Genomic DNA, 22,806 nt, shown 5'->3' with positions numbered 1-22,806 from the left:
TTTTATTGCAGGATAATCTCTGAAAGGACAGCCGGCCTGGGTCACCATAAAACTTGTGAACATTGAGACAGTGAAGGGGTACAGCCCAGCCGTCAGAGTTTGGTGGTACTCTGCCAGAGCCAGGGCTTTCTACCCTGCTAGGGTACATTCTGCACTTGGGCGCTTTAAGCCCTTGGCAGTTTTATTCCTAAGGCGCTATTTTTGGGGAGGTACATACTCTAGCGTTGAACCCTCCGAAACGCACCAGCCTGGCCACGTAGATGAGCATCTTGAGTATGGAATGGATGGAGCCCCGGAAAAGAGATTATAGGGGCTTGTGTATTGGTGCCAAGTTTGTGGGCGTTTGCCCTGGTGAGCAGTAAAGACTTGTCCTTCCTTCTTGAAAAAGGTGTGCGGTGCCAAATCGCTAGATGGGGCGGTAGCGCAAAAAGGCTGTAAAGAGGCAGATTGCCAGACATGGTGAATGTTGTCGTATGCCAGACAGGGCAGGAGCTGTTCTATGCCATGCGGGGCAGAGACTGCGTAGGCCTGCTAGAGTCAGATTGCCAGGTAGGACAGAAGCTGTTGAGAACAGGCCTACTAGGTGGACAGTGTTGAATAGGGGGCAGTCATCACTGCCAACCATTGTACAAAGTTGCTTTTATTTAAGAAACTGTGTTAATGCATTTGTAACGTTCAAGAATTCTGCCTCTCCAAGGGAATTCATCTACAGTAAAGATTCTATTTGCCATCTTCAGCGTGTCTGTGATGATCATTTCTATAGATAAGCAGCTGCACAGGTTCTCCCGTGGGGAACTATCAATACTGCTATTAAGCTATTATGCTAGCGAGTGAGGCCTGGGATCCGTTGCATGGGCCACTTATATCCCTGTGCCAGGACCCCAGCACCCAAGAACCCATGACCAGGGCCCCCGTTACAAGCCCATTTAGCTTTTTTGCAAGGCTAATAATGGTAAAGGTCAAGACTTTTTTGGAATCCATACTCTGGCCTGATAAAAACCTATGTCAATTATTTTGGATCTGGTGGAATCCAAAATGTATTGTGTTGCAAGTGGGAGGATTATGGTGAGAAGTACATTGTCCCCTCTCTACACACCTTGGGTCATCAAGCACTTTTTCAACATGACAATGATGCCAAACATTCTTCCAAGGTCACTGCTGCATTGTTGAACAGGATAAAAGTGCTAGATTGGCTAAGTACTGTATGTCTTCCACCTCAACCCTATTAAGCACCCGTGGGGAATTTTGAAGAGACATGTTCCGCGGCACTCCCCATCAAGCATCAAGACATTTAAGGAGGTGATCCTTCAGTAGTGGAACAGGATTTGTACACTCCATGCCATGAGGGGTCAGTGCAGTATTTAAAAATAAAATGTTCTCTCTCAATGCTTGCTATACTAGTGCGTTATTCCTGGTAAGAGCTGTGCTATGTTCCCTGAGCCAATCATATGTCTCTCATTTCCCTCTTGTGCTCTTTAACTGAGTTAGAAACTGCAGTCGCATCCCCCTCTTTCCCCGTCTTCTATTTACTGATTTACAGTAAAAAAAAAATTGACTGAGGAGATGTCTGAGCATTTACAGAGTCTGCAGGCAGGGAAAGAGAAATTAAAGGCTGCTGGAAGTTGATGAACAAGTCACTTCCAATATTACAAAGTGTTATGTTAAATATTCACATCTACTACTGATACAAATGATGTAAATGAAGACCATGACTAATTAATTTGTTGGTCAAACTAATGGTTGAGGCAACAGTGAGCTTTACAAATGAAGGCTTGTATAAAACATAAATATCATATTAAAATTATGTTTGATGTTTGTTAATTTTTATAGCTCAGGCCTTATTCAGACAAACAATGTTTACGTCCGGTTGCTGTCTAAGTGTATAACTAACACTGACACACTGACTGAACATTGACACATTGAATGGGACACATTAATGGGCCTAACCACATATTTGTTTTCTGCACGGACTGTTGTGCAGAGAAAAATTGCAGCGTGCACTAAATTGGTCAGATTCTTGCGCTAAACTCGCCCATTCAAGTCAATGGATCAGTGAAAAAAAACTGTGAGCACACAAATGCCGTCCAAGTGCAGTCAGATTTTCACTGATAGATTGCTAGCAGATGCTGAAAAAAAAATAGAAAGTACTGCCAGAAAAACAACAGTTGTTCACTGACGTAAAAAAAAGATTATCACTGGTGCTGCACGGACATTAAAAAACTGACAGACGGATTGCACTCTGACACAATCCTGATTGAACTGTAAAGCCTCATGCACATGCCCAAGTCCCGTCAGTGATCCGAGGAAAGATAAAGTAAGTCCTATCTCTCCTTGGATCGGAGAATCGGGTCAGTTTGGACCCGATTCACGCGCTAAAGTTAATGGGTCTGTGAAGACTATCGGGTGCCACTCTGATGCCATTAAAAACAGCCCGAGTGGCACAACGGTCGTGTGCATGAGAGGTAATTTACAATCGTCCGTTTTTTCCTGAAGAAACCCTGACAAGTTTTTCATCGATCATGTGAATACAGCCAAACAATGTACTTATACTGACTGTAATATTTACAATTCCTGAATGAGCTGTACAACTCCTCGACAAGGTTCCTCAATATCCTGGGAATTAGATCAACAAGATCCATGCATCTAGATTATCAAGAAGTAAATTTAACAAGGAAAAAAATAGATGAGTCATTTTGAATATTTATTTCCTTACTAGAGTCAGAGTGCTGGAAAAACAATGGCATTAGAGGTGAAAACTTGACTGAAACCCTGGATTTTGTTTTTCTCCAGGAATTCTGCTCTTTTGTGGCGGTGGATATGAAGTCTAATGAATAAATGCATTCAACACTGCAAGCATTTTCCACAGAAAATTGAATAAATGAGTTGTTTAAAAAGAATTAAACATCTGGCAGGTGTACAAAATCTAAATGCATGTATTTATCTTCTGCAAACACTAAATTTCATTTACTGGTAGTTGTAATATTCTTAGTTTTAACTGCTGCTAATGTGCATAAACAAAGGTGATAAGAACATGTTGTTTTGCTTGTATTAATCCAACCCACAAAATGGTATGATAAATAAAATTGTTTCATGGTGGATTCAAATATTATTAAAAAAAAACAAATTAAATGAAAGTCTCACTAGTTAGAGGTAGTCTGTCAGCATATTTTAGGCTAACAAACATCTGGCACCGCTAGTTAGCGATAGGGTAAAGGGAAATGTACGTATTTGTTAGGTGGATCATAGGGTAAAAAATAACTTTTATTCCGCCGCACGCTGTATGCTAATTAGGTTGGATAATGCTCCAATCACTCCCCTCCACTCTACAGTTGATTGATGACTCTACTTGTATGATGATTAAAAGGAGCAGAGCTGTCAATCAATTGCAGAGGGGAGGGGAGTGTTTGGAACATTATCCAACCTAATTAGCATACAGCACGCGGCAGAAAAAAGTTTTTTTTTAACCTGAGGCAAACCCTATGATTCACCTCACTGGTATGTACATCTTCCTTTACCCTATCGCTAACTTGCGGTGTTAGCCGGAAACGCGCTGATAGACTCCTTTTAAGTATTGACTGCTAATAACCGATTTTAATCCATTGTGAGTGCACTCTTATTTGCTTCTTTAGTTTCCTAACTGGTTCCAAAAATGTTATTGAATTTGCGTAAGGACTCATGCACACAGATGCAATTAGATCCCATACAAGTTTAATGTTTTAGAGAGCCATATTACAATACCCACAGAAGCCATACTGTACCTCCAAGGACGAAATAGGAAGTCCAAAAAATAAATCCTGGTGTGATATATAGCTTTTCTCACATAGAAGCATTCATTCTAGGGGTGAATATCTCTGTAATACGTTGCAGTATGTATTGTAGAACACAATGGGGGATATTTACCAAGCAAAATGCTCCATAATTCTGGCTCAAATTGAGTAAAAAAAACTGGCATACATGACGTGCACAACGTTTATAAAGTGTTTGAGATACTAGGGGCATGGAGTCATAAAATGTGTTATTAATTGCATGCGCCATTCTTTTGGCGCAAAATATTAATGTAAAACATGCCAGCCTATAGATAGTGTAAGGGTAGGAAACGTGTCTAAAATGTCTAGCGAAAAGCTTTTAATGTATCATGATCCCAGGTGCTGATGAGTTGTTGTGATAGCCAGGGCCTAAATAAGACCACAGGTCTACCATGTTGGCGCTCCCCTAAAGTAATGTACACAATAAAAAAATAAACATAATTGGTATATTTAACGTTATTTATCCCACTCGGTGAACATTGTAAACATTTTTTATAAAAAGGGCCAGAATTGCTGTTTTTGGTCACTTTGCCTCAAATGGAATAAAAAGTGATCCAAAAGTCACATGTATCTTAAAATAGTATTAATAAAAACTACATTCACTCCACAAAAATCAACCCCACACATTGCTACATGGACAGAACAATACAAAAAAATTATGTGACACAAAACATCTCTTTCGGCACATTGTTTATATTTTGTTCAAGTAGTGAAACATTAAAAAAAAAAAAGCTATAAAAATTTTGTATCACTATTATCGTATTGTTTCACAGAATAAAGTTACCTTGTTATATTTACTCCATTATTACTAGCGATGAGTGAATTTCCTGAAATAAATTTTCGACCGATTCTATTGAATCGGCTGTCCGATTAGGTCAGAATAAATTTGCTGTGAATCGCCAGTACCATGATTGCCCTAAAAACTAATGTCTGACTGTGATGTCTCCTAGGACTTTTTAACTCCGGGCCATTATTAGTAATGTCATCCACCTATATCCCTCATGATTGGCTGTCCTAGAGGGAGGCATAACCACAGTGCATTTTGCGAAGGCAGCGTGCAAAGCATTATGGGGAAACCTTCCCAGGACTTTGAGGAATCCATAACTTTTTGGAAATTCGGACTGAATTTGATCTGTGTGAAATCACCCATCTCTAATAATTACTATAAATAAGAGTATAGATATTACATATCAATCTTGAAGCAGTTTAACAATAATAGGAAATTTACATATATAACCTATAAAATGTCAGAGCTGCTACCTTCAAGAGATACTATTTATTTAACAACATACTGTAGACTATATTAGAATGCAATTCTTCTATTTTAAGTATTCTATTAGTATAGGTTAAATATGTGAAATTGGTAGCCATTGATATAAATCTATATATAATAAAGAAACAGGCAATAATACTGTCAGGATAGTTTTATTTAAAAAAAAAACAACATATTTTACAAAATGGATAAACAATCCTATTGCACCAATGAACTAGTAAACAATCCCCTATTTACAAAGACATCAAAGTCACTGACTGTTCTTTACTGTTTCTTGTGAATAAAGTTTCCAAATTTTTGCATGAATCTGCCAAATTTATTTTCATTTGGTTGGACAGAGTTATAAACATGTGAATTGTAACTTAAGGTAGTTGGTGGTCTTGAATAATTGGGCACAACTCCCTTACTTTTATAGTCTAAAACCGGAGCGTTCATACTTTGTGTATTAGAAGAAGGTACATTGTTTTCTGGCTTACAAAACTGCTCAAAACGACTATAAACTCTTCTGTCATTTGACCGAGACATGCTGGAGTCCTCTTGAGGTTTGGAAAATTCTGGCATAGGCTGCACCATATTCATATCCCTACGTGGTAGCTCTTTGTGCTGCATATCTCTGTGCGAGTGTCGTAAATGCATCTCTCTCTGCATGATATGAGGGATATTACTATGCTGTATCTCTCTCTGAGACAATACTCTATGAATGCCATCCTTGGGATGTCTTAAGATTTCTCTCTGCATTGCAGGAGTTACGACTCTGCCATAGGGATTATTTTTGACTTGTGTCCTTGTGTCTTGAAATTGCATTTGTTCTGTATTAAATCGAGGAGCAGATACATCACCTGTGTTTTCAAGAAATTTATTTTCAACACTACTGATAGTAGGTGACCGATTTGATTTGCCATCATCTGAAAGAAGTGTGTTTGATCTACTAGATCCTATAGTAACATTTTCTTTACTTTTATTTAGACTTATTTGTGACATGGACAGTGTCTTTTCTCTTTGAGGAGAGGAATCATTTTTTGTGTCAGATTTTTTTGGACATTGTTCAGCATCGTCTTCCGAGATCAATGTGTCAGAACTGCTGCACATTCTATAAAAGGCAGGTGCTTTGTTTTTAGATAGGGTTTCTTTCTTTTCTGGAGCTAGATTGAGCAAAGATTTCAGTTTCTTTGAGCCTTTTTTAAGAAAGCTGGGAGAACCTTTATTTTCTTTCTTGCCCGGGGAATCTTTGCTATCATCTTCATCCAATGTTTCTGTGGACAATGATTCCTTAACAGGTTGTATAGCATCACTGCCAACAGGTTCATTTTCATGGCTTGTATTGTGGCCTTGTTTGTCTGTGCTGTGGAAATCTGAAGGGTTTTGGCGTACAGGGTTGTTTGGCTGCCTATTCATTAATGATGTATAAATATAGTTTGGCGGGATTACGTTTACCTTACGACTTTCAAAGAGAGGCAAGCTACGCCTTTTTAGAATGTTGTCATTTGGTTTCCTAATACTGTCTGGCTGTTTGTTGGTACAAAGTGTTGTGTAGAGGTAACTTGATGGCCCTGGGTTGGTATTGTAACGTAAACCATGGTTTGTGAGTTGGGCGTTGTCTGTGACCTGCAGACTATGCCTTTTTAACACATCATGATGTTGAGAAGACTGTGATGTATCATAGCTTGGAAAGTTGACTTCTTTTGGCTCTGAAACCCTAACATTTAATGGGGGAGATGCTTTTGGCGTTTGACTTCCCTGAGAATCAACAATAGTTGAATTAGAATGAGAGGAGTTTGTCGTACCACTGCTAGCTTCCTTTTGTTCTGGCAAAGTTGGCTTGTACAGAATTGATGCCCGTAGCCTTGAGTGGCTGTACATTGGATTGTCCATTGAATTATCAGCCCCCTCATTACCATCTCCTCTGTTCAGCTCCGTTTCACTTGATTCTGGAGGTATATCAGAGTGGTCATTTAAGTACGATTCAATTCTCCAGTTTCGAAGAAATGACTTGGTAGTGTGCTCCAATGTGGGCATCCTCTGCTGTACCGTACGCACATGATTGTCCGTTCCATGAAAAGATCTTCGTACACTTGAATTTCTTTCAGAAAGATTTGTTGTTAATCTTTGTGACAAACGGTTGGCAAAGCTTTGACTAGCAGATCCATTGTAATTACTTGAGTACCCACCCCTGGATGATGACCCTATACTATTAACATCTGGCTGTCTATTCCATTGAACAGGTTGGTGATTAATCCTACTGTTTGCAGCTCTATTAAGCATTAAATAGGGAGACACATCTGTCTTTTCCCCTGCTGCATAACTATGTCGTTTCCAGTTGTCATTCCGATCAAACTGCTGGAACTGATTAACTTTATTCTGAACATTGAATCCCCTATACGGCAAATTTCTTGTATTGTATTTTTCATCTTCATTATTGACGAATCTATTCCTTGATTTTAAATAAGAAGAATCCAATATGCTAGTTTGCTCTTTTCTTCCAAAAAGGCTTCTTTGACTTGAAGCAGAGAGTAAAGAAGATAATGAGTTTTGGTGTGATCCATTTTCCCATGGTATTTTTTTGTGTTTTCCAGTCACAGATACTTCAGGTCCAAATGCTGCAGGGATAGAGGAACGAGCATAGAGCGTTCGAAATTCCTCATCAAAGCACTTTACTAGATTTCCAGTGATAACTTGGATCATACTTAAGTGAACCTTTTCATATGACCACATAAAGCTTTAAAAACAAAAAAGAAATGAATAAAGATTAGCTGTTATGATGAATCATTTATATTTACACATTTACATTTACTTAGAATTAGTGAACCATAGAATACTTTCAATCCAAGGCTCAGCGAAATTCAATTAATATTTATACTTTTTTTATCTCTAGCCAATGGACGAATTAATAAAGCAATATATTGTTTTGTAGTTAGCACTAATCAAAGGTATTTGTCTTTAAAATCAAAAGGAACACTCCAGGAAAAACTGACACACTATGTTATACCTAGTGAAGGGAATAAGGAGGCAGTTCAGTGATTTAAAGAGGCTCTGTCACCAGATTATAAATGCCATATCTCCTAAATAATCTGATCGGCGCTGTAATGTAGATAACAACAGTGGTTTTTATTTTGAAAAATTATAATTTTTGAGCAAGTTATGAGCAATTTTAGATTTATGCTAATGACTTTCTTAATGCCCAACTGTGTGTGCATCGAAAGAAGCTGGGCTGGAACAATGAGAAGTGTATGACACTGATTGGTCAGCGTCATACACTTCTCTTCCCAATGCCCACTTGGTCAAAAGTAAAAACACACCCAGTTGGTCACTAACCCCTTCCTGACATTTGACGTATCCAGACGCCAAAGTCGGGTTGGGGAAGTATAGAACGGGCTCACGGAGTGAACCCGCTCCATACGATGCCGGTGTCGGCTGTATATTACAGCCGACACTTCTGAGTAAAGAGCGGCATCGCGCTGGAGCGCAATCCTGCTAGTTTAACTCTTTAAATGCTGCAGTCAATACCGACTGAAGCATTTAAATCATTAGAAAGAGGGGGGCGACCCCCTCTAACAGCTCATCGCGCCCCCCGCAACGCAATCGCGGGTGGGCGATGGTTGCTATGGCTGCCCAGGTTCGCGATCTTTGTGCTCCTATTAAGCGCTGCCCTCATACTACTATATCGACGGAAAATAAAGAAGTAATGGGTTTTGGAAGGTGGTGAGGAAAAAATGAAAATGGAAATCTGAAAAAGGGCTGCGTCGGGAAGGGGTTAAGAAACTAATTAGCATAAATCTAAAATTGCTCATAACTTGATCAAAAATAAGATAAATAAAAAACACTACTGTTATCTACATTACAGCGCCGATTAGATTATGTAGGAGATAGGCCACTTATAATGTGGAGACAGAGCCTCTTTAAAGTACACAAAAAATATATAGAATTCATGCACCACTCCTTCAGTTCCTGCACAGTGTATCAGTTTTTCCTAAAGTATTCCTTTAAAATATACATATTTGTATAATCATGCACAGCCATTAAATTAAAATGTAAGGCACACAAGGATGAAAGTCTGTGTAGCAGGTGTTATCCAGTCTCCTACATCTGCTAAAGAGGGTTACTCAGGCTGTAAAAATGTCAAATAAATTATGTATGTGGTAAAATAACAAAAAAAAAAAATATTCTCAACTTTGAAATACGCTCGTATGCAGAGAGTTCCCTCTTTCCCGTCTTTGGTTACACCTTTGCAGTGATGATGGGTCGTGTCACAACACTAGACCACAGAGGTCAAGTCAGTAAGATCATTATGTCACTGTTGCTGCTAGTGATTGGACAACACATCATCGCTGCAGTGGCGTAAGCAAAGGATAGTAATGGCATAGGGAACCATGGGCAAAAAAGCTGTGGAAGATTTAAAAGGTGAGTAAATCATTTCTTGTTATTTTAAAGCATTTACAGCTTATTTAAATATGTTTTGCAAGCCTGGGAAATCCCTTTAATTATTCCAATGCAAAGGGCTTGACCACACGTAACGGACTAGCTGTGATTTTATGTCCGGAACTATGTACGGCAAATATGCAGCATAATACAGTAGCAGCAAAGCGTGTGGGATTTAGCAAATGTCATCCACACGCTGCAGAAAAATTCCCTCCAGAAATTTTGCCTGCAGTGCAGAATTTGGATTCTGAAGTATGTCAATTATTGCTGCGGAAAGTGGACTGTTTTCTGTGTTTTTCCCAATAGAAATCAATGAGGAACAACAATTCAACTACAATGTACTGCATAATTTGCTGCGGAAACTCTTACAGGAGGTGGAAATTATATCACAGGAAGAAGAAATATCACCTTCCCACAGCCCTTGAAAAGACACACCAAAAAAAACACAGTAAAAATATGCACTATTTTCCGCAGTAAAATCATATGAAATGGTGAGGATTTTTTCGCAGTGGATTGTCTGCTTGATGTGTAAATGCTGCGTAAATCCGTTACATGTGGACATGCCCATACAAGAAAAAATTGAAGCAAGTTCATAATTTTACAATTGTTCCATGGAAGTTGATCAAGAAAAATGAATGATTTTGCTCAATTATACAGTTCAGGGACAAAGCCATTAATTCAGACATAAACATTTATTTTTACATCCTAAATTGTATCTGTGCATTCATTGTTTTAGATAAGAACAGTGTCACTTGTGAATTTTAGAACAAAGAGTATTTGACCAGGATTCAAGACTATTGTGTATTTGGCAACAAAACAAAGGGCATGTAGTAAAGCAACAGTATTTCCTACTTATACTATGTTATGCTGAACAAGCGTACTATTGCTTTCAAATTCTCCATCCTCCTAGATAGTGAATCACAGTGTTCTTAACACCCTTGCCCTAGGCAAAATAAAATGCAAGTCTTAGCACATCTTAAACTGTAATTCGAGCTTACACAATTAATAACAATGTTTCAGTGAAGAAGTCTTTAGCTTGATAAATATTTTATAAATGTGACAAATAATAATAATAATAATAATCTATATTATTTTCATCATCACTGAGTATTTTACCTGTAAGTGCCATACATAACTTTCTCACAGTCAACTAGAAGAAACTTCTGTTCCATTTTTCCACAGAACTTTGCTCCTGACTTAGAAAAATATTCCTGTCCTTTGACTGTTCGAACTCTCATGTTCTGTGAAAAATAAATATAACAATAGTAAATATAATACACTGGGTTAAGGTAATGCATTTCTATGGTATAAAGCATATTTTCACATCAAACATCTCATTCTGTCTACCCTTTACCATGTGGAAAAAAAAAGTTGACAGTAAACTCTTAGGCTTCATGCCCCGCTTCAGGCTTTTCCTTCAGGGTGCAAGCCATTTTTCTGATGGCTAGCACCCTGACCCATTAATTTCAATATTTCAATGGGGCCATGCACACTTCAGTTTTTTTGATGGTCCCGTTGCTCATGGGGCCGTCAAAAAAAACTGAAGGCACACGGAAAGCATCTGTGTGCCGTCCGTGTGTGACGGAGCTGTTGCCTAGCAAAGGCCGGGCGGGCAGAAGTACATTAGCGATATTACACTAATCTGCAGCCACTTCTCTCTATCCAGCACTGATAGAGAGAAGAGTCTGCTGATAAAAATAAAATAAAAATCAGTTCATACGCACCCCGGTCGTTGTCTTGATGACGAGTCCCTCTGCTTCCTCCAGTCCGAGCTTCCTGTATGACACGGCAGTTCATGTGGCAGCTGCAGCCTGTGATTGGCTGCAGAGAAGTCACATGGAATGAATCGTCACCCCAGGAGGCTGGCCTTCTGACGTCATCCAGTCCAGCCTTCTGTTATAAATTTTTATCCAATGTGATCGCCTCTAGAGCCTGTGATTGGCTGCAGCGGTGACATGGGATGAAATGTCATCCCAGGAGGCCGGAAAGGAGGAAAAAGCAGGGAGTTCTGGGTAAGTATGAACTGATCTTTTCATTTTTTATTTCATTGGAATTGTATTTTGCGAGTGCGGAGCATGGTCATTCTTCAGCGCTACTTACTGTCCAGGGTGCTGAAAGAGTTACCGCCGATCAGTGCAGCCCATTAACTCTTTCAGCACCATGTACAGTGACAAACGCTGAACAACCATGCCCTTTCAGCACCCTGGATAGTACCATGCTCGGCGGAAACACGGAGTGCACATGGAAACCACATGGATAACAAAACGGGCACACGGATCCATCAAAAACAGCCGATAAAATGGTGAAGGAAGTGTGCATGAGGCCTAAGGTTACATTTCTTCTCCAAAAAGTTGATTTGATTAATGTTAAATTTAGTCATTGAACAGAGTACTATATATTGTCATAAAATAAAAAAGAACATAACATATTTACAAACCATCCATTATACATTTTCTAATAGAATGTGCTTTGTGCATCAGCACATGCATAAAGAAATAACTGAACTACTCCTTATAAACTACCCACTGAATAAGAGCATCCACTAGATTACATTTCAGAATATGGAATTCTACATCTTAGTTTTGGTACACACTGTATACTACATTTGGTGTATATGTTTGGAAATTAACCCAATGTACACCTCTAAAGTGCCCAGGGCCACCATCAGGGCAGTACAGATGGTACTCCCGTCAGGAGCCTGGGCTAAACAGGGGCCAATCACGACCGCGTAGCTATAGGGTTTGCTTCGGACGCAATTGCGACCGGGCCCTGTAGCCAGCGGGGACCACGGCCCCAGCACCATATCTAGTAAAAGTTACTATAGTAACTGGGGGTCTATGTCATAAACAACACGGCCCCTGTTACTTTATTACTAGTATACTTACCCTCCTCATTCCAAGCACAGCAGAGGTCCCGATATCTTTGATGTCATGACGTCACGAAGATGTGCGCGGCGCACAGGGTCGCAAGACTGGATGGTGTCAGGACCTCCACTGGGCTCAGAGCCGAAGGAGGAGTTTAAGTATACTGTTACTGTATGCTGAGGCCCTGTATCTAAGACTACTATGTGTTAGGCCTAGATATAGGGCCCATCAGACAGGATCTCACAGGGTGTGATCCTTCTGCTGGGCATGTATCTAAGCTTACCTTGTGGCAGGCTTACATACAGGGTCCAACAGACAGTATCGCACTTGGGCCTTGTATCTAAGCTTACCTCATAGTAGGCTTAGATACAGAGCCCCAGCAGACAGGATCACACATGTGCCCTGTATCTAAGCCTACCAAGTGATAGGCTTAGATACAGGGCCCCAGCAGACAGTAATCTTATTCTGCATAAGGTTACTGTCTGTTGGGGCCCTGTATCTAAGCCTACCATGGTGTGATCCTATCTGATGGGCCCCGTATCTAAGCCTACCACATAGAAGGCTTATGTACAGTGCCCCAACAGACAGTAACCTTATAATGTGTAAGATTACTGTGTGCTGGGGCCCTGTATCTAAGCCTGCCACATGGTAGGCTTATATACATGGCCCATGTGTGATACTGTCTTTTGGGCCCTGTATCTAAGCTTACCTTGTTGTAGGCTTATATACAGGGTAAAACAGTATCACACATGTGCCCTATATTTAAGCCTACCACATGTGTTACTAATGTTTTTTTTGTGTGTTTGTGCTTTTTTTACAGGTTTGATGTTTGGACTATGACGGATTTGAGGTCTACTTCGATGACGGCTTTTTTTATTTTCAATAAAATGGTTAATGAGGGTTGTGTGGGAGTTTATTATGTCAATAAAAAAAGTTTTTTCTATGTCTTTGTTTTTTTTAAACTTTATTACTACTGCTTTCATAATGTCCGCTGGCTGATTGACAACATCCAGTAGTAAGGCAGGGCTTAGTATTAGCCGGTGTAGAGGCTAACACTAACCCCCATTATTACCCCGGTACCTACCGCCACCAGCGGTGGAGATGGTCAGGTACTGGGGCGGCCACAGGCTGGTACTATTAGACCGGGAAATCCCAAAAATAGAGGCCCTTCCCACCCTGGTAATGACAGCCTGCTGCTAATATGTTGTATCTGGCTAGTTATGAAAAATTATGTAGACCCCAAAATTTAAAAAAAAAGATACCAGTAATTGGAAAAAACTATGTGGGGTGTCCCCCACATTTTTCATAACCAGCCAGATACAACACAGCAGCAGCAGTCTAGCATTACCAGGGTAGGAAGGGCCAAGGTTTCTGCCATTTCCAAGTCTAATAAAACCAGCCTGCGTCTGCGACCATCACTACAGACTTCAAATGAAATCAAGTCATTTGATTCTATGTATGTAAGAGTACACCACATGTTCTATGGTTCTCCAAGTATAAGATCCATTAGCTTCCTGAAATGAAATGCTATATGCGTGTGTGTGTGGGGGGGGGGGGAGGGGGGTCTATTTTAAATTACCACCGTAAATCAGGAAGGCTACAGTCACCCCCTTAAATATAGTTTATGACACTAATGTGTACTGTATATATATCATCAAATATTTCTGTATTAATGAGTGACAGTACAAGCCTGTGTATATATGGTTTATGCACCCTCATATCTACTGTATGTATTTTAGGAAAATGTGCACAGTTCATCATTATATAGCTATTTGCCTTGTATAATGTATGATTTTCCTATTTTTATATATATATATATATATATATATATATATATATATATATATATATATATTATAGATAGGTAGATATATATATATATATATATATATGCACTACTGCTCAAAAGTTTGGGGTCACCCAGACAACTTTGTGTTTTCCATGAAAACACACGCTTATATTTATCAAATGAGTTGCAAAATGTCTAGAAAATATAGTCAAGACATTGACAAGGTTAGAAATAATGATTTTTATTTGAAATAATAATTTTTTCCTTCAAACTTTGCTTTTATCAAAGAATGTTCCATTTGCAGCAATTACAGCATTGCAGACCTTTGGCATTCTAGCTGTTAATTTGCTGAGGTAATCGGCAGAAATTTTACCCCATGCTTCCAGAAGCCCCTCCCACAAGTTGTATTGGCTTGATGGGCACTTCTTGCGTACCATACGGTCAAGCTGCTCCCACAACAGCTCTATGGGGTTGAGATCTGGTGACTGCGCTGGCCACTCCATTGCAGATAGAATACCAGCTGCCTGCTTCTTCCCTAAATAGTTCTTGCATAATTTGGAGGTGTGCTTTGGGTCATTGTCCTGTTGTAGGATGAAATTGGCTCCAATCAAGCGCTGTCCACAGGGTATGGAATGGCGTTGCAAAATGGAGTGATAGCCTTCCTTATTCAAAATCCCTTTTACCTTGTACAAATCTCCCACTTTACCAGCACCAAAGCAACCCCATACCATCACATTACCTCCACCATGCTTGACAGATGGTGTCAGACACTCTTCCAGCATCTTTTCAGTTGTTGTTAAGGATCTGCCAGGCACAGCTTCTGTGTATACGCCCATAGGTAATCAGTCTGCACCTGCTTCTATGTCTGTGAGACTGACTCCATCTTCCACCACTCAGAATGGCAGGCTTAGGAGTGGGAGAGCCTATCACAGCCCTCTGTCTATTTATACCTGCCTTTCCTGTTCCTCCTTGCTTGTGATTCTTCTGTTTGGTTTCCTAGCCCTGCTGCAGCTTCTGTACTATTTGACCCTGCTTCATATGACCCTGGCTTACTGACTACTCTCCTGCTCTGCGTTTGGTACCTCGTATACTTCTGGTTTGACTCGGCTTGTTCACTACTCTCCTGCTCTGCGTTTTGTACCTCGTACACTCCTGGTTTGACGCGACTTATTCACCACTCTTGTTGTTCGGTGTTGCCGTGGGCAACTGCCCAATTTCCCTTTGCTTCTGTGTACCCTTGTCTGTTTGTCTGTCGTGCACCTATTGAGAGTAGGGACCATCGCCCAGTTGTACCCCGTCGCCTAGGGCGGGTCGTTGCAAGTAGGCAGGGACTGAGTGGCGGGTAGATTAGGGCTCACGTGTCTGTTTCCCTATCCCCATCATTACAGTTGTTCTGCGTCTCACAAATGTTCTTCTGTGTGATCCAAACTCCTCAAACTTCGATTCGTCTGTCCATAACACTTTTTTCCAATCTTCCTCTGTCCAATGTCTGTGTGCTTTTGCTCATATTAATCTTTTCCTTTTATTAGCCAGTCTCAGATATGGCTTTTTCTTTGCCACTCTGCCCTGAAGGCCAGCATCCCGGAGTCGCCTCTTCACTGTAGATGTTGACACTGGCGTTTTGCGGGTACTATTTAATGAAGCTGCCAGTTGAGGACCTGTGAGGCGTCTATTTCTCAAACTAGAGACTCTAATATACTTGTCTTGTTGCTTAGTTGTGCAGCGGGGCCTCCCACTTCTCTTTCTACTCTGGTTAGAGCCTATTTGTGCTGTCCTCTGAAGGGAGTAGTACACACTGTTGTAGGAAATCTTCAGTTTCGTGGCAATTTCTCGCATGGAATAGCTTTCATTTCTAAGAACAAGAATAGACTGTCGAGTTTCACATGAAAGCTCTCTTTTTCTAGCCATTTTGAGAGTTTAATCGAACCCACAAATATAATGCTCCAGATTCTCAACTAGCTCAAAGGAAGGTCAGTTTTATAGCTATTCTAAACAGCAAAACTGTTTACAGCGGTGCTAACATAATTGCACAAGGGTTTTCAAGTGTTTTCTAATCATCCATTAGCCTTCTAACACAGTTAGCAAACACAATGTACCATTAGAACACTGGAGTGATGGTTGCTGGAAATGGGCCTCTATACACCTATGTAGATATTGCATTAAAAACCAGACGTTTGCAGCTAGAATAGTCATTTAGCACATTAACAATGTATAGAGTGTATTTCTGATTAATTTAATGTTATCTTCATTGAAAAAAACTGTGCTTTTCTTTCAAAAATAAGGAAATTTCTAAGTGACCCTAAACTTTTGAACGGTAGTATATATATATATATATATATATATATACATATATATATATGTAGCCAGGAGGATGTCAGAAATAATGTAATTGAATTTTGGTCCACGAGGCATTGGCAATCTTATAATATGGAAAGAAATGACAACTGAATACTGCTAATAGAAATTGGCTTAATCTGTAAACAGAAGAGATAAGACTAAAGTGTTTTATTTTTTAATCTAGTATACATCATGACAATAAAGTAACTACTATGTTGAAAGTCTTAGAAATCATATTATATTTTTCTCTTTTTCCATATAACTAATATGCTTGATTATTTTCTGGCTTTAATACTGTATATTTTAATGGTATATCTAATGTAACAATCTAGAAAGTTAGACGTGGTTGCGTAACATTTTTTGTGCTTCTTTACATGAATATAAAGTATACCTCTGAGAGATAAATGGATGCAGATTTGGGATTGATAATATTTATCGTTATTAATAAAATCTCTCTTTCTAGAGAAGCCATAGAGAACTTAATTCCGTGCCAAGCTATCAGCAGACTTTTGACAGTTCAACCATGGTCTATAGTAATAATCTCCAGCTGGTGTGAAATCTGCAGCTTCCGGCATGCCTGCTCTTGTCAAGGTATGCCAGATGCTGTCGGTTTTCACAACAGCTGGAGAGCTACAGGTTGGGGAGCACTAATCTATAGTCTGCCTCCTGCACAGATATTAGTCACATTTCTGCCCCGGTATATCTGCAGATACTCATGCTTCTAGAAGAAGAAGTCGTTTTTGGATAATAATAATAATAATAATAATAATAATAACAACAAATTAATAAAACTGTTGTTTATAAAGTTATTTTCTATTTCTTTTAAGTTGCCTCTGGACTTTAGGTACTTTTAAATTTTCTAAAACTATAATGAAGCAAAATTTTCATATAGATAGAACATGATTCTTTATCTTACGTATCAAGAGGCTTCTTAATTACAGAGAAGAGACCAAGGGGGGAATAAATTATTAATTTCACATGCCAGTCTTAATAGAAAGAACACATTTATTAAGAGCTCAAACGCCTCTTAATAAATGTGTCGCATCTTTCGGCCATGCACTGTCTATTTCTCCCTAACCATCGGCCATATATTAAAAAGAAGCATACTCACCTCACTGCTCCTCTTCTACCCCCGTGTCCCCTCAGGCCCTATCAACACGCTGCACAGCACATACAAAGTTATAATGCCAAGCAGCGTAAGGCTATGTTCACACAGAGTATTTTGGGGGAGGAATATCTGCCTCAAAATTCCGTTTGGAACTTTGAGGCAGATATTCCTCTCCCTGCACGCCGATTTTCGCGGCAATTATCGCGCCGTTTTTCGCCCGCGGCCATTGAGCGCCGCGGGCATAAAACAGCGAGATATACGCTTTCTCCTGCCTCCCATTGAAGTCAATGGGAGGTCAGAGGCGGAAGCGCCCGAAGATAGGGCATGTCGCTTCTTTTTCCCGCGAGGCAGTTTTACTGCTCGCGGGAAAAAGACGCCGACGCCTCCCATTGAAATCAATGGGAGGCGTTCTCGGGCCGTTTCTGCCGAGTTTTGCGACGCGGTTTCCGCGTCAAAAAACTCGGCAAAATACCCCGTGTGAACATAGCCTTAGAGCCTCATATGCAATGCAGCACTCAAAATTATCAGGGCTGCGTCGCATACAACGTCCTGACTTTGCACGGCATCAGTACGTTGTATGAGCTGCAACATGCTGAGGGAGCCTGAGGGGACCCGGAGGGGAGAAGTTGATCAGTGGGGTGAGCATTGACTTTTTTTTTTTTTTTTTTTTATTATTAAATTGTCCAATAAGGGGGGGGCAGGGGATAGTCTGATGGGGAAGGGTAAGGTATGGCATATGCCTCTACCTTGCTATGCCCCACAGAGCGAAATCTAAGCCAGCTAGCAGCTGATGTAGATTTCCACTATAATTTACACCAGCTTTCTGGTGTAATTTATAATACATTTATCTGGCTGCAGTGCCCCTGTCCCCTTTTGCGAAGCCATGCGCTCTTTCCCCAAAAGTGTCAAGGACGACGTTAAAAATTACAATGCAAATTGTGACTTTTGAGTCCTTTTGAAAACTGACGTAGAATGGTTGATAAATTCCCAATTGTGTTTTGAATCTTTAAACTCTAGGATATGGGGCTAGCTTAAAGGGAATTGTCCTCTTTGGACTATTCCTACTTATTAGAAGGGCCCCTTGAAAATAACTGATCCCCAACAACTAGATTTAATATGTATAACCCTTTCCCGAATAGCCATTTAAAATTTTTCCAGGTTTGTTTATTTCTCCATAACTTTTAATTTTTCCGTCGACACCCTGCTGTCTAATGGCTTAGGTGATGTGGTCGCTATTCACCATGGCATCTAAGTAGTTAAAAGGCCATTATCGGAGTTATCCCTATAGCTGGCAGTTAGTGTGAGGTATCAGCTGTAATATACAGCTGACACCTGTGACATATTGAGCAGGCTCAGTTTGTGAGCCCGCCGCATACTTTTCCACTACTATGATCTACATTTACATAAAATGTCAGTCAGGGTTAATTTCCCTGCGGTGCTACAATGCCCATTCAAATTAACGTGTTGTCTGTTTAATGCACAGGTCCTCCAGAGTGAGAAACTCTAATTGACACGTCCTCCAAAGCAAGAGACGTTCTTTGTAATTACTCTCCATTTTGGCCAAGAGATGAGAATCCTAAACAAAAGACCTCCCCCCCTATATTAATTAACTAAGAATCCATAATAGGGTATATGAAAGCAGGTTTTCTAAACCAGACAACCATTTTAAGAATGAGCCATCCATGAGGTACGTTTAGAACATCACCCAGCAATGGGGTAGATAAATATCCTCTTCCTACACATATTTAATTTAGGAAAAATGTGGGTTGCCATTTCACTCTTCGCTTTATGCAGCAAAAGGCTAAAAGCAAAAGCTTGTGGCAATTTTTTGGCCGTTTCATAGTATGTGATTTAAATATTTTCTTGGAAAACATATGTAAAGTATACACAATGACATTTGATATAAATGCAGATGATCATGTATTAACAGTTTGTTTATGGAAGACTCATACTTTTCCATATACTGTAAAAGTGCATTTGCTACTCAGCCATCTGTGAAAAAATATGCTGCCGTAGAGGACTAAATTTACTTTTTTATTAAGCAGCAGCATGCATTACAATAACTCAAACTGCAGCTGTATCCTTGTGAAGACCTTCATTTTTATAAATAACAATTCTAGACATCATAGATAAAAATTTATGCTGTTGGACTAGCAAAGCTAGGAAACTTGGTACTCAGCAATTAAGAAGCACCACTAATAATATTAAAGCAAAACTAACTCTCTCAAAAAATATATTCAGGCTTAAAGGCGTTTTCCCACAAGGGACATTTATGACATATCCAGAGGATATATCATAAATGTCAGATAGATGCGGGACCTGCACTTATTTCTAGAACAGGGCCCCTAATCCCCGTTCTACCTCTTTGTGTTCTGGCTGATTTCCGACCATGAAGGAAAAAATAGCGTAGTGTTTCCATAAGCCCCATAGAACTGAATGATAGTTACGGAAATAGCTCACATGCTACGCTGCTTCCGTAACTGCCATTCACTACTATGGAAGTTACGGAAACAGTGTAGCTCTGTGAGTTACGCTGTTTCCGTAACTCCCACCCATGTAATAGAGATAGGTGCAGGCACGGCCGGCCGTAGGGGTGTAAGACCTGTGCCATTGCACAGGGCGCATCACTCCAGCAGGTGGAAGGGGGCGTGCACTGGCTCCCTTCCCCTGCTTGTTTCAGAAGCGCCCAGTGGCGTCGCTACCGCTGTAGCAGTCATAGCAGCTGCTAGCGGCGACACCGGGCATGAGGGCCCCATGGCCGGCGGTGCCACTAGCAGCCACTATAGCAGAGCAGGGAGGTATCTCCCTGCTCTGCTATCTACTAGCGCCACTGTAGCTCCCTGAAGGAGCGGAATCCCCATGTGGCCGGGGATTCCGCTCCTGGACATCAAGTCTCTGTCCATATGTGGACAGTGACATCAGGGGCAACTCCTGAAGCGGAATCCCCGTCCACAGAATTGCAGACTCTTTGACCGGGGATTCCACTCCAGGAGAGACTGTCCATAAATGGACACGGACGACAGGGGCTTCTCCTGGAGTGGAATCTTCGGTTACAGCGATGGCAACGCTGTGGAGGGGGATTATGCTTCAGGAGTTGCCCCTGATGTTACTGTCCATATATGGACAGAGGCATCAGGCGGAGCGCTACAGGAGCGGAATCCCCGGCCATGGCCACAGGGGGATTCCGCTCATTCAGGGAGCTACAGTGGCACTATCTACAAGGGGGCTGTGGGCTGTTTAGCACTACCTACAAGGGGACTGTGTGGCACTACCTACAAGGGGGATGTGTGGCACTACCCATAAGGGGCCAGTGTGGCACTACCTACAAGGGGCTGTGTAGCACTATCTACAGGGGGTTGTGTGTCACTACCTACAAGGGGGCTGTGTGGCACTACCTACAAGGGGCTCTGTAGCACTACCTACAGGGGGCTGTGTGGCACTACCTATAGCGGGCTTTGTGGCACTACCTACAAGGGGCTGTGTGGCACTATCTACAGGGGGAATCTGTGGGTGGCGGGCTGATGGACATTTTACTGTGAGTGGGGAGATGATGGTCATTTTACTGTGAGTGGGGGGCTGATAGTCTTCAAGTGGTTTCCACCTCTGAGCTCCAACTGAAATTAATAGGAGGCAGAAAATACCTGCGGCGCCCGTTTGGAGTGCTTTTTTCCCTGCGTGTTTTGCATTAGCTTCAACGGCTTAAAAAAAAAGACGCAAAAAAAAATATGGTCAAGCAACGCTGTCAATTCAAAATCTGCTTCAAAATTCCTGAAGGCAGATATTTTTTGCCTTTACACAAAACGCTGTGTGAACATACCCTACGAGTGTAGTGCTTGTTTTTAGCCATTTTCTGACTTTCTCCAAGTCCGAAAATGACTTTCTCGAAGTCTCGGAGTCTGAAAATGTTGGGAAACTCTGTACTAGGCTACAGGATCACGCCGGCCTATGCAAGGATCCCATTGTGGAGCAGCTTAGTTCGTCGTGGGAATGGGGCCTACGTGACTACAATTTTTGTTTTGCTTGGGGGCACTGTCTGCAAGGGTGGGCTGTATGGCACAATCCACAAGGAGGAGGTGGGGGATTATGGCACTGTCTATAGGGATGCTGTATGGCACTGTCCCCAAGAGGGAGGCAGAGGGATGTGTGGCACTGTCTACAAGTAGGAGGTGGAGGATTATGGCACGATCTACAAGGAGGAGGTGGGGGATTATGGCACTGTCTAAAGGGAGGCTGTATGATACAATCTAAAGGGGGGCACTATCTACATGGGGGGCTGTGTGTGGCAGCCAGGGGAGGGGGCATTGTACTGTGTGGGGGCCACTAAGCGGACATTATACTGTCTAGGGGTACTTCAGGGGGCAATATACTGTGTGTGGCATTTAGGGGACATAATACTGTGTGGGCACAATTAGAGGACAAAGTACTGTGTCCTTGAAGTGGTTCTACTACACCGCGTTCCAAATTATTATGCAAATGTTATTTTTCGCTGATTTTCCTAAATAGTCGATGCAAATGACAGTCACTATAATCTTCAAGCCATCAACCGTTGGAGTATAATGCAAATTTTATTGAACAAATCTCCTAATGATAACAGATTTTTTTTTAGAAGTAAAAAACTCAAAATGCACTGTTTCAAATTATTATGCACAACAGAGATCAAAAAATTTTAAAGGTTGTAAAGAGAACTAAAATGGTAATTTGTTGAATTTGCAGCATCAGGAGGTCATATTTACAGAAATCAAAAGCTCTTTCAATAAAAAGAAAACTTAACAGGCCAAGTTACATGTTAACATAGGACCCCTTCTTTGATATAACCTTCACAATTCATGCATCCATTGAATTTGTGAGTATTTGGACCGTTTCTGCTTGAATATCTTTGCAGGATGTCTGAATAGCCTCCCAGAGCTTCTGTTTTGATGTGAACTGCCTACCACCCTCATAGATATTTTGCTTGAGGATGCTCCAAAGGTTCTCAATAGGGTTGAGGTCAGGGGAACATGGGGGCCACATCATGAGTTTCTCTCCTTTTATGCCCATAGCAGCCAATGGCACAGAGGTATTCTTTGCAGCATGAGATGGTGCATTGTCATGCATGAAGATAATTTTGCTACGGAAGGCACGGTTCTTCTTTTTGTACCACGGAAGAAAGTGGTCAGTCATAAACTCGACGTAATTTTCAGAGGTCATTTTCACACCGTCAGGGACCCTAAAGG

The 22,806-nt window shown here is 40.9% G+C and overlaps 1 protein-coding gene across 1 annotated transcript in view; it reads right to left on the bottom strand.

The window, feature by feature from the left end:
* Positions 1-5,224: 5,224 nt before the first annotated feature.
* FAM83B (family with sequence similarity 83 member B) overlaps positions 5,225-22,806 on the bottom strand; it is a 106,832-nt gene continuing 89,250 nt past the window's right edge. The window contains exons 3-4 of the mRNA XM_075864133.1: positions 10,612-10,736; positions 5,225-7,795 (exon numbers count right to left, since the gene is read on the bottom strand). Of these exons, the coding sequence (XP_075720248.1) occupies positions 5,344-7,795; positions 10,612-10,736 (2,577 nt within the window). The 3' untranslated portion in view covers positions 5,225-5,343. The remainder of the gene's footprint in view (positions 7,796-10,611; positions 10,737-22,806) is intronic.

The sequence above is a fragment of the Rhinoderma darwinii genome, chromosome 4, assembly GCF_050947455.1.
Source record: "Rhinoderma darwinii isolate aRhiDar2 chromosome 4, aRhiDar2.hap1, whole genome shotgun sequence".
NCBI classification, from domain to species: domain Eukaryota; kingdom Metazoa; phylum Chordata; class Amphibia; order Anura; family Rhinodermatidae; genus Rhinoderma; species Rhinoderma darwinii.
This window is presented reverse-complemented; position numbering and strand designations above follow the sequence as displayed.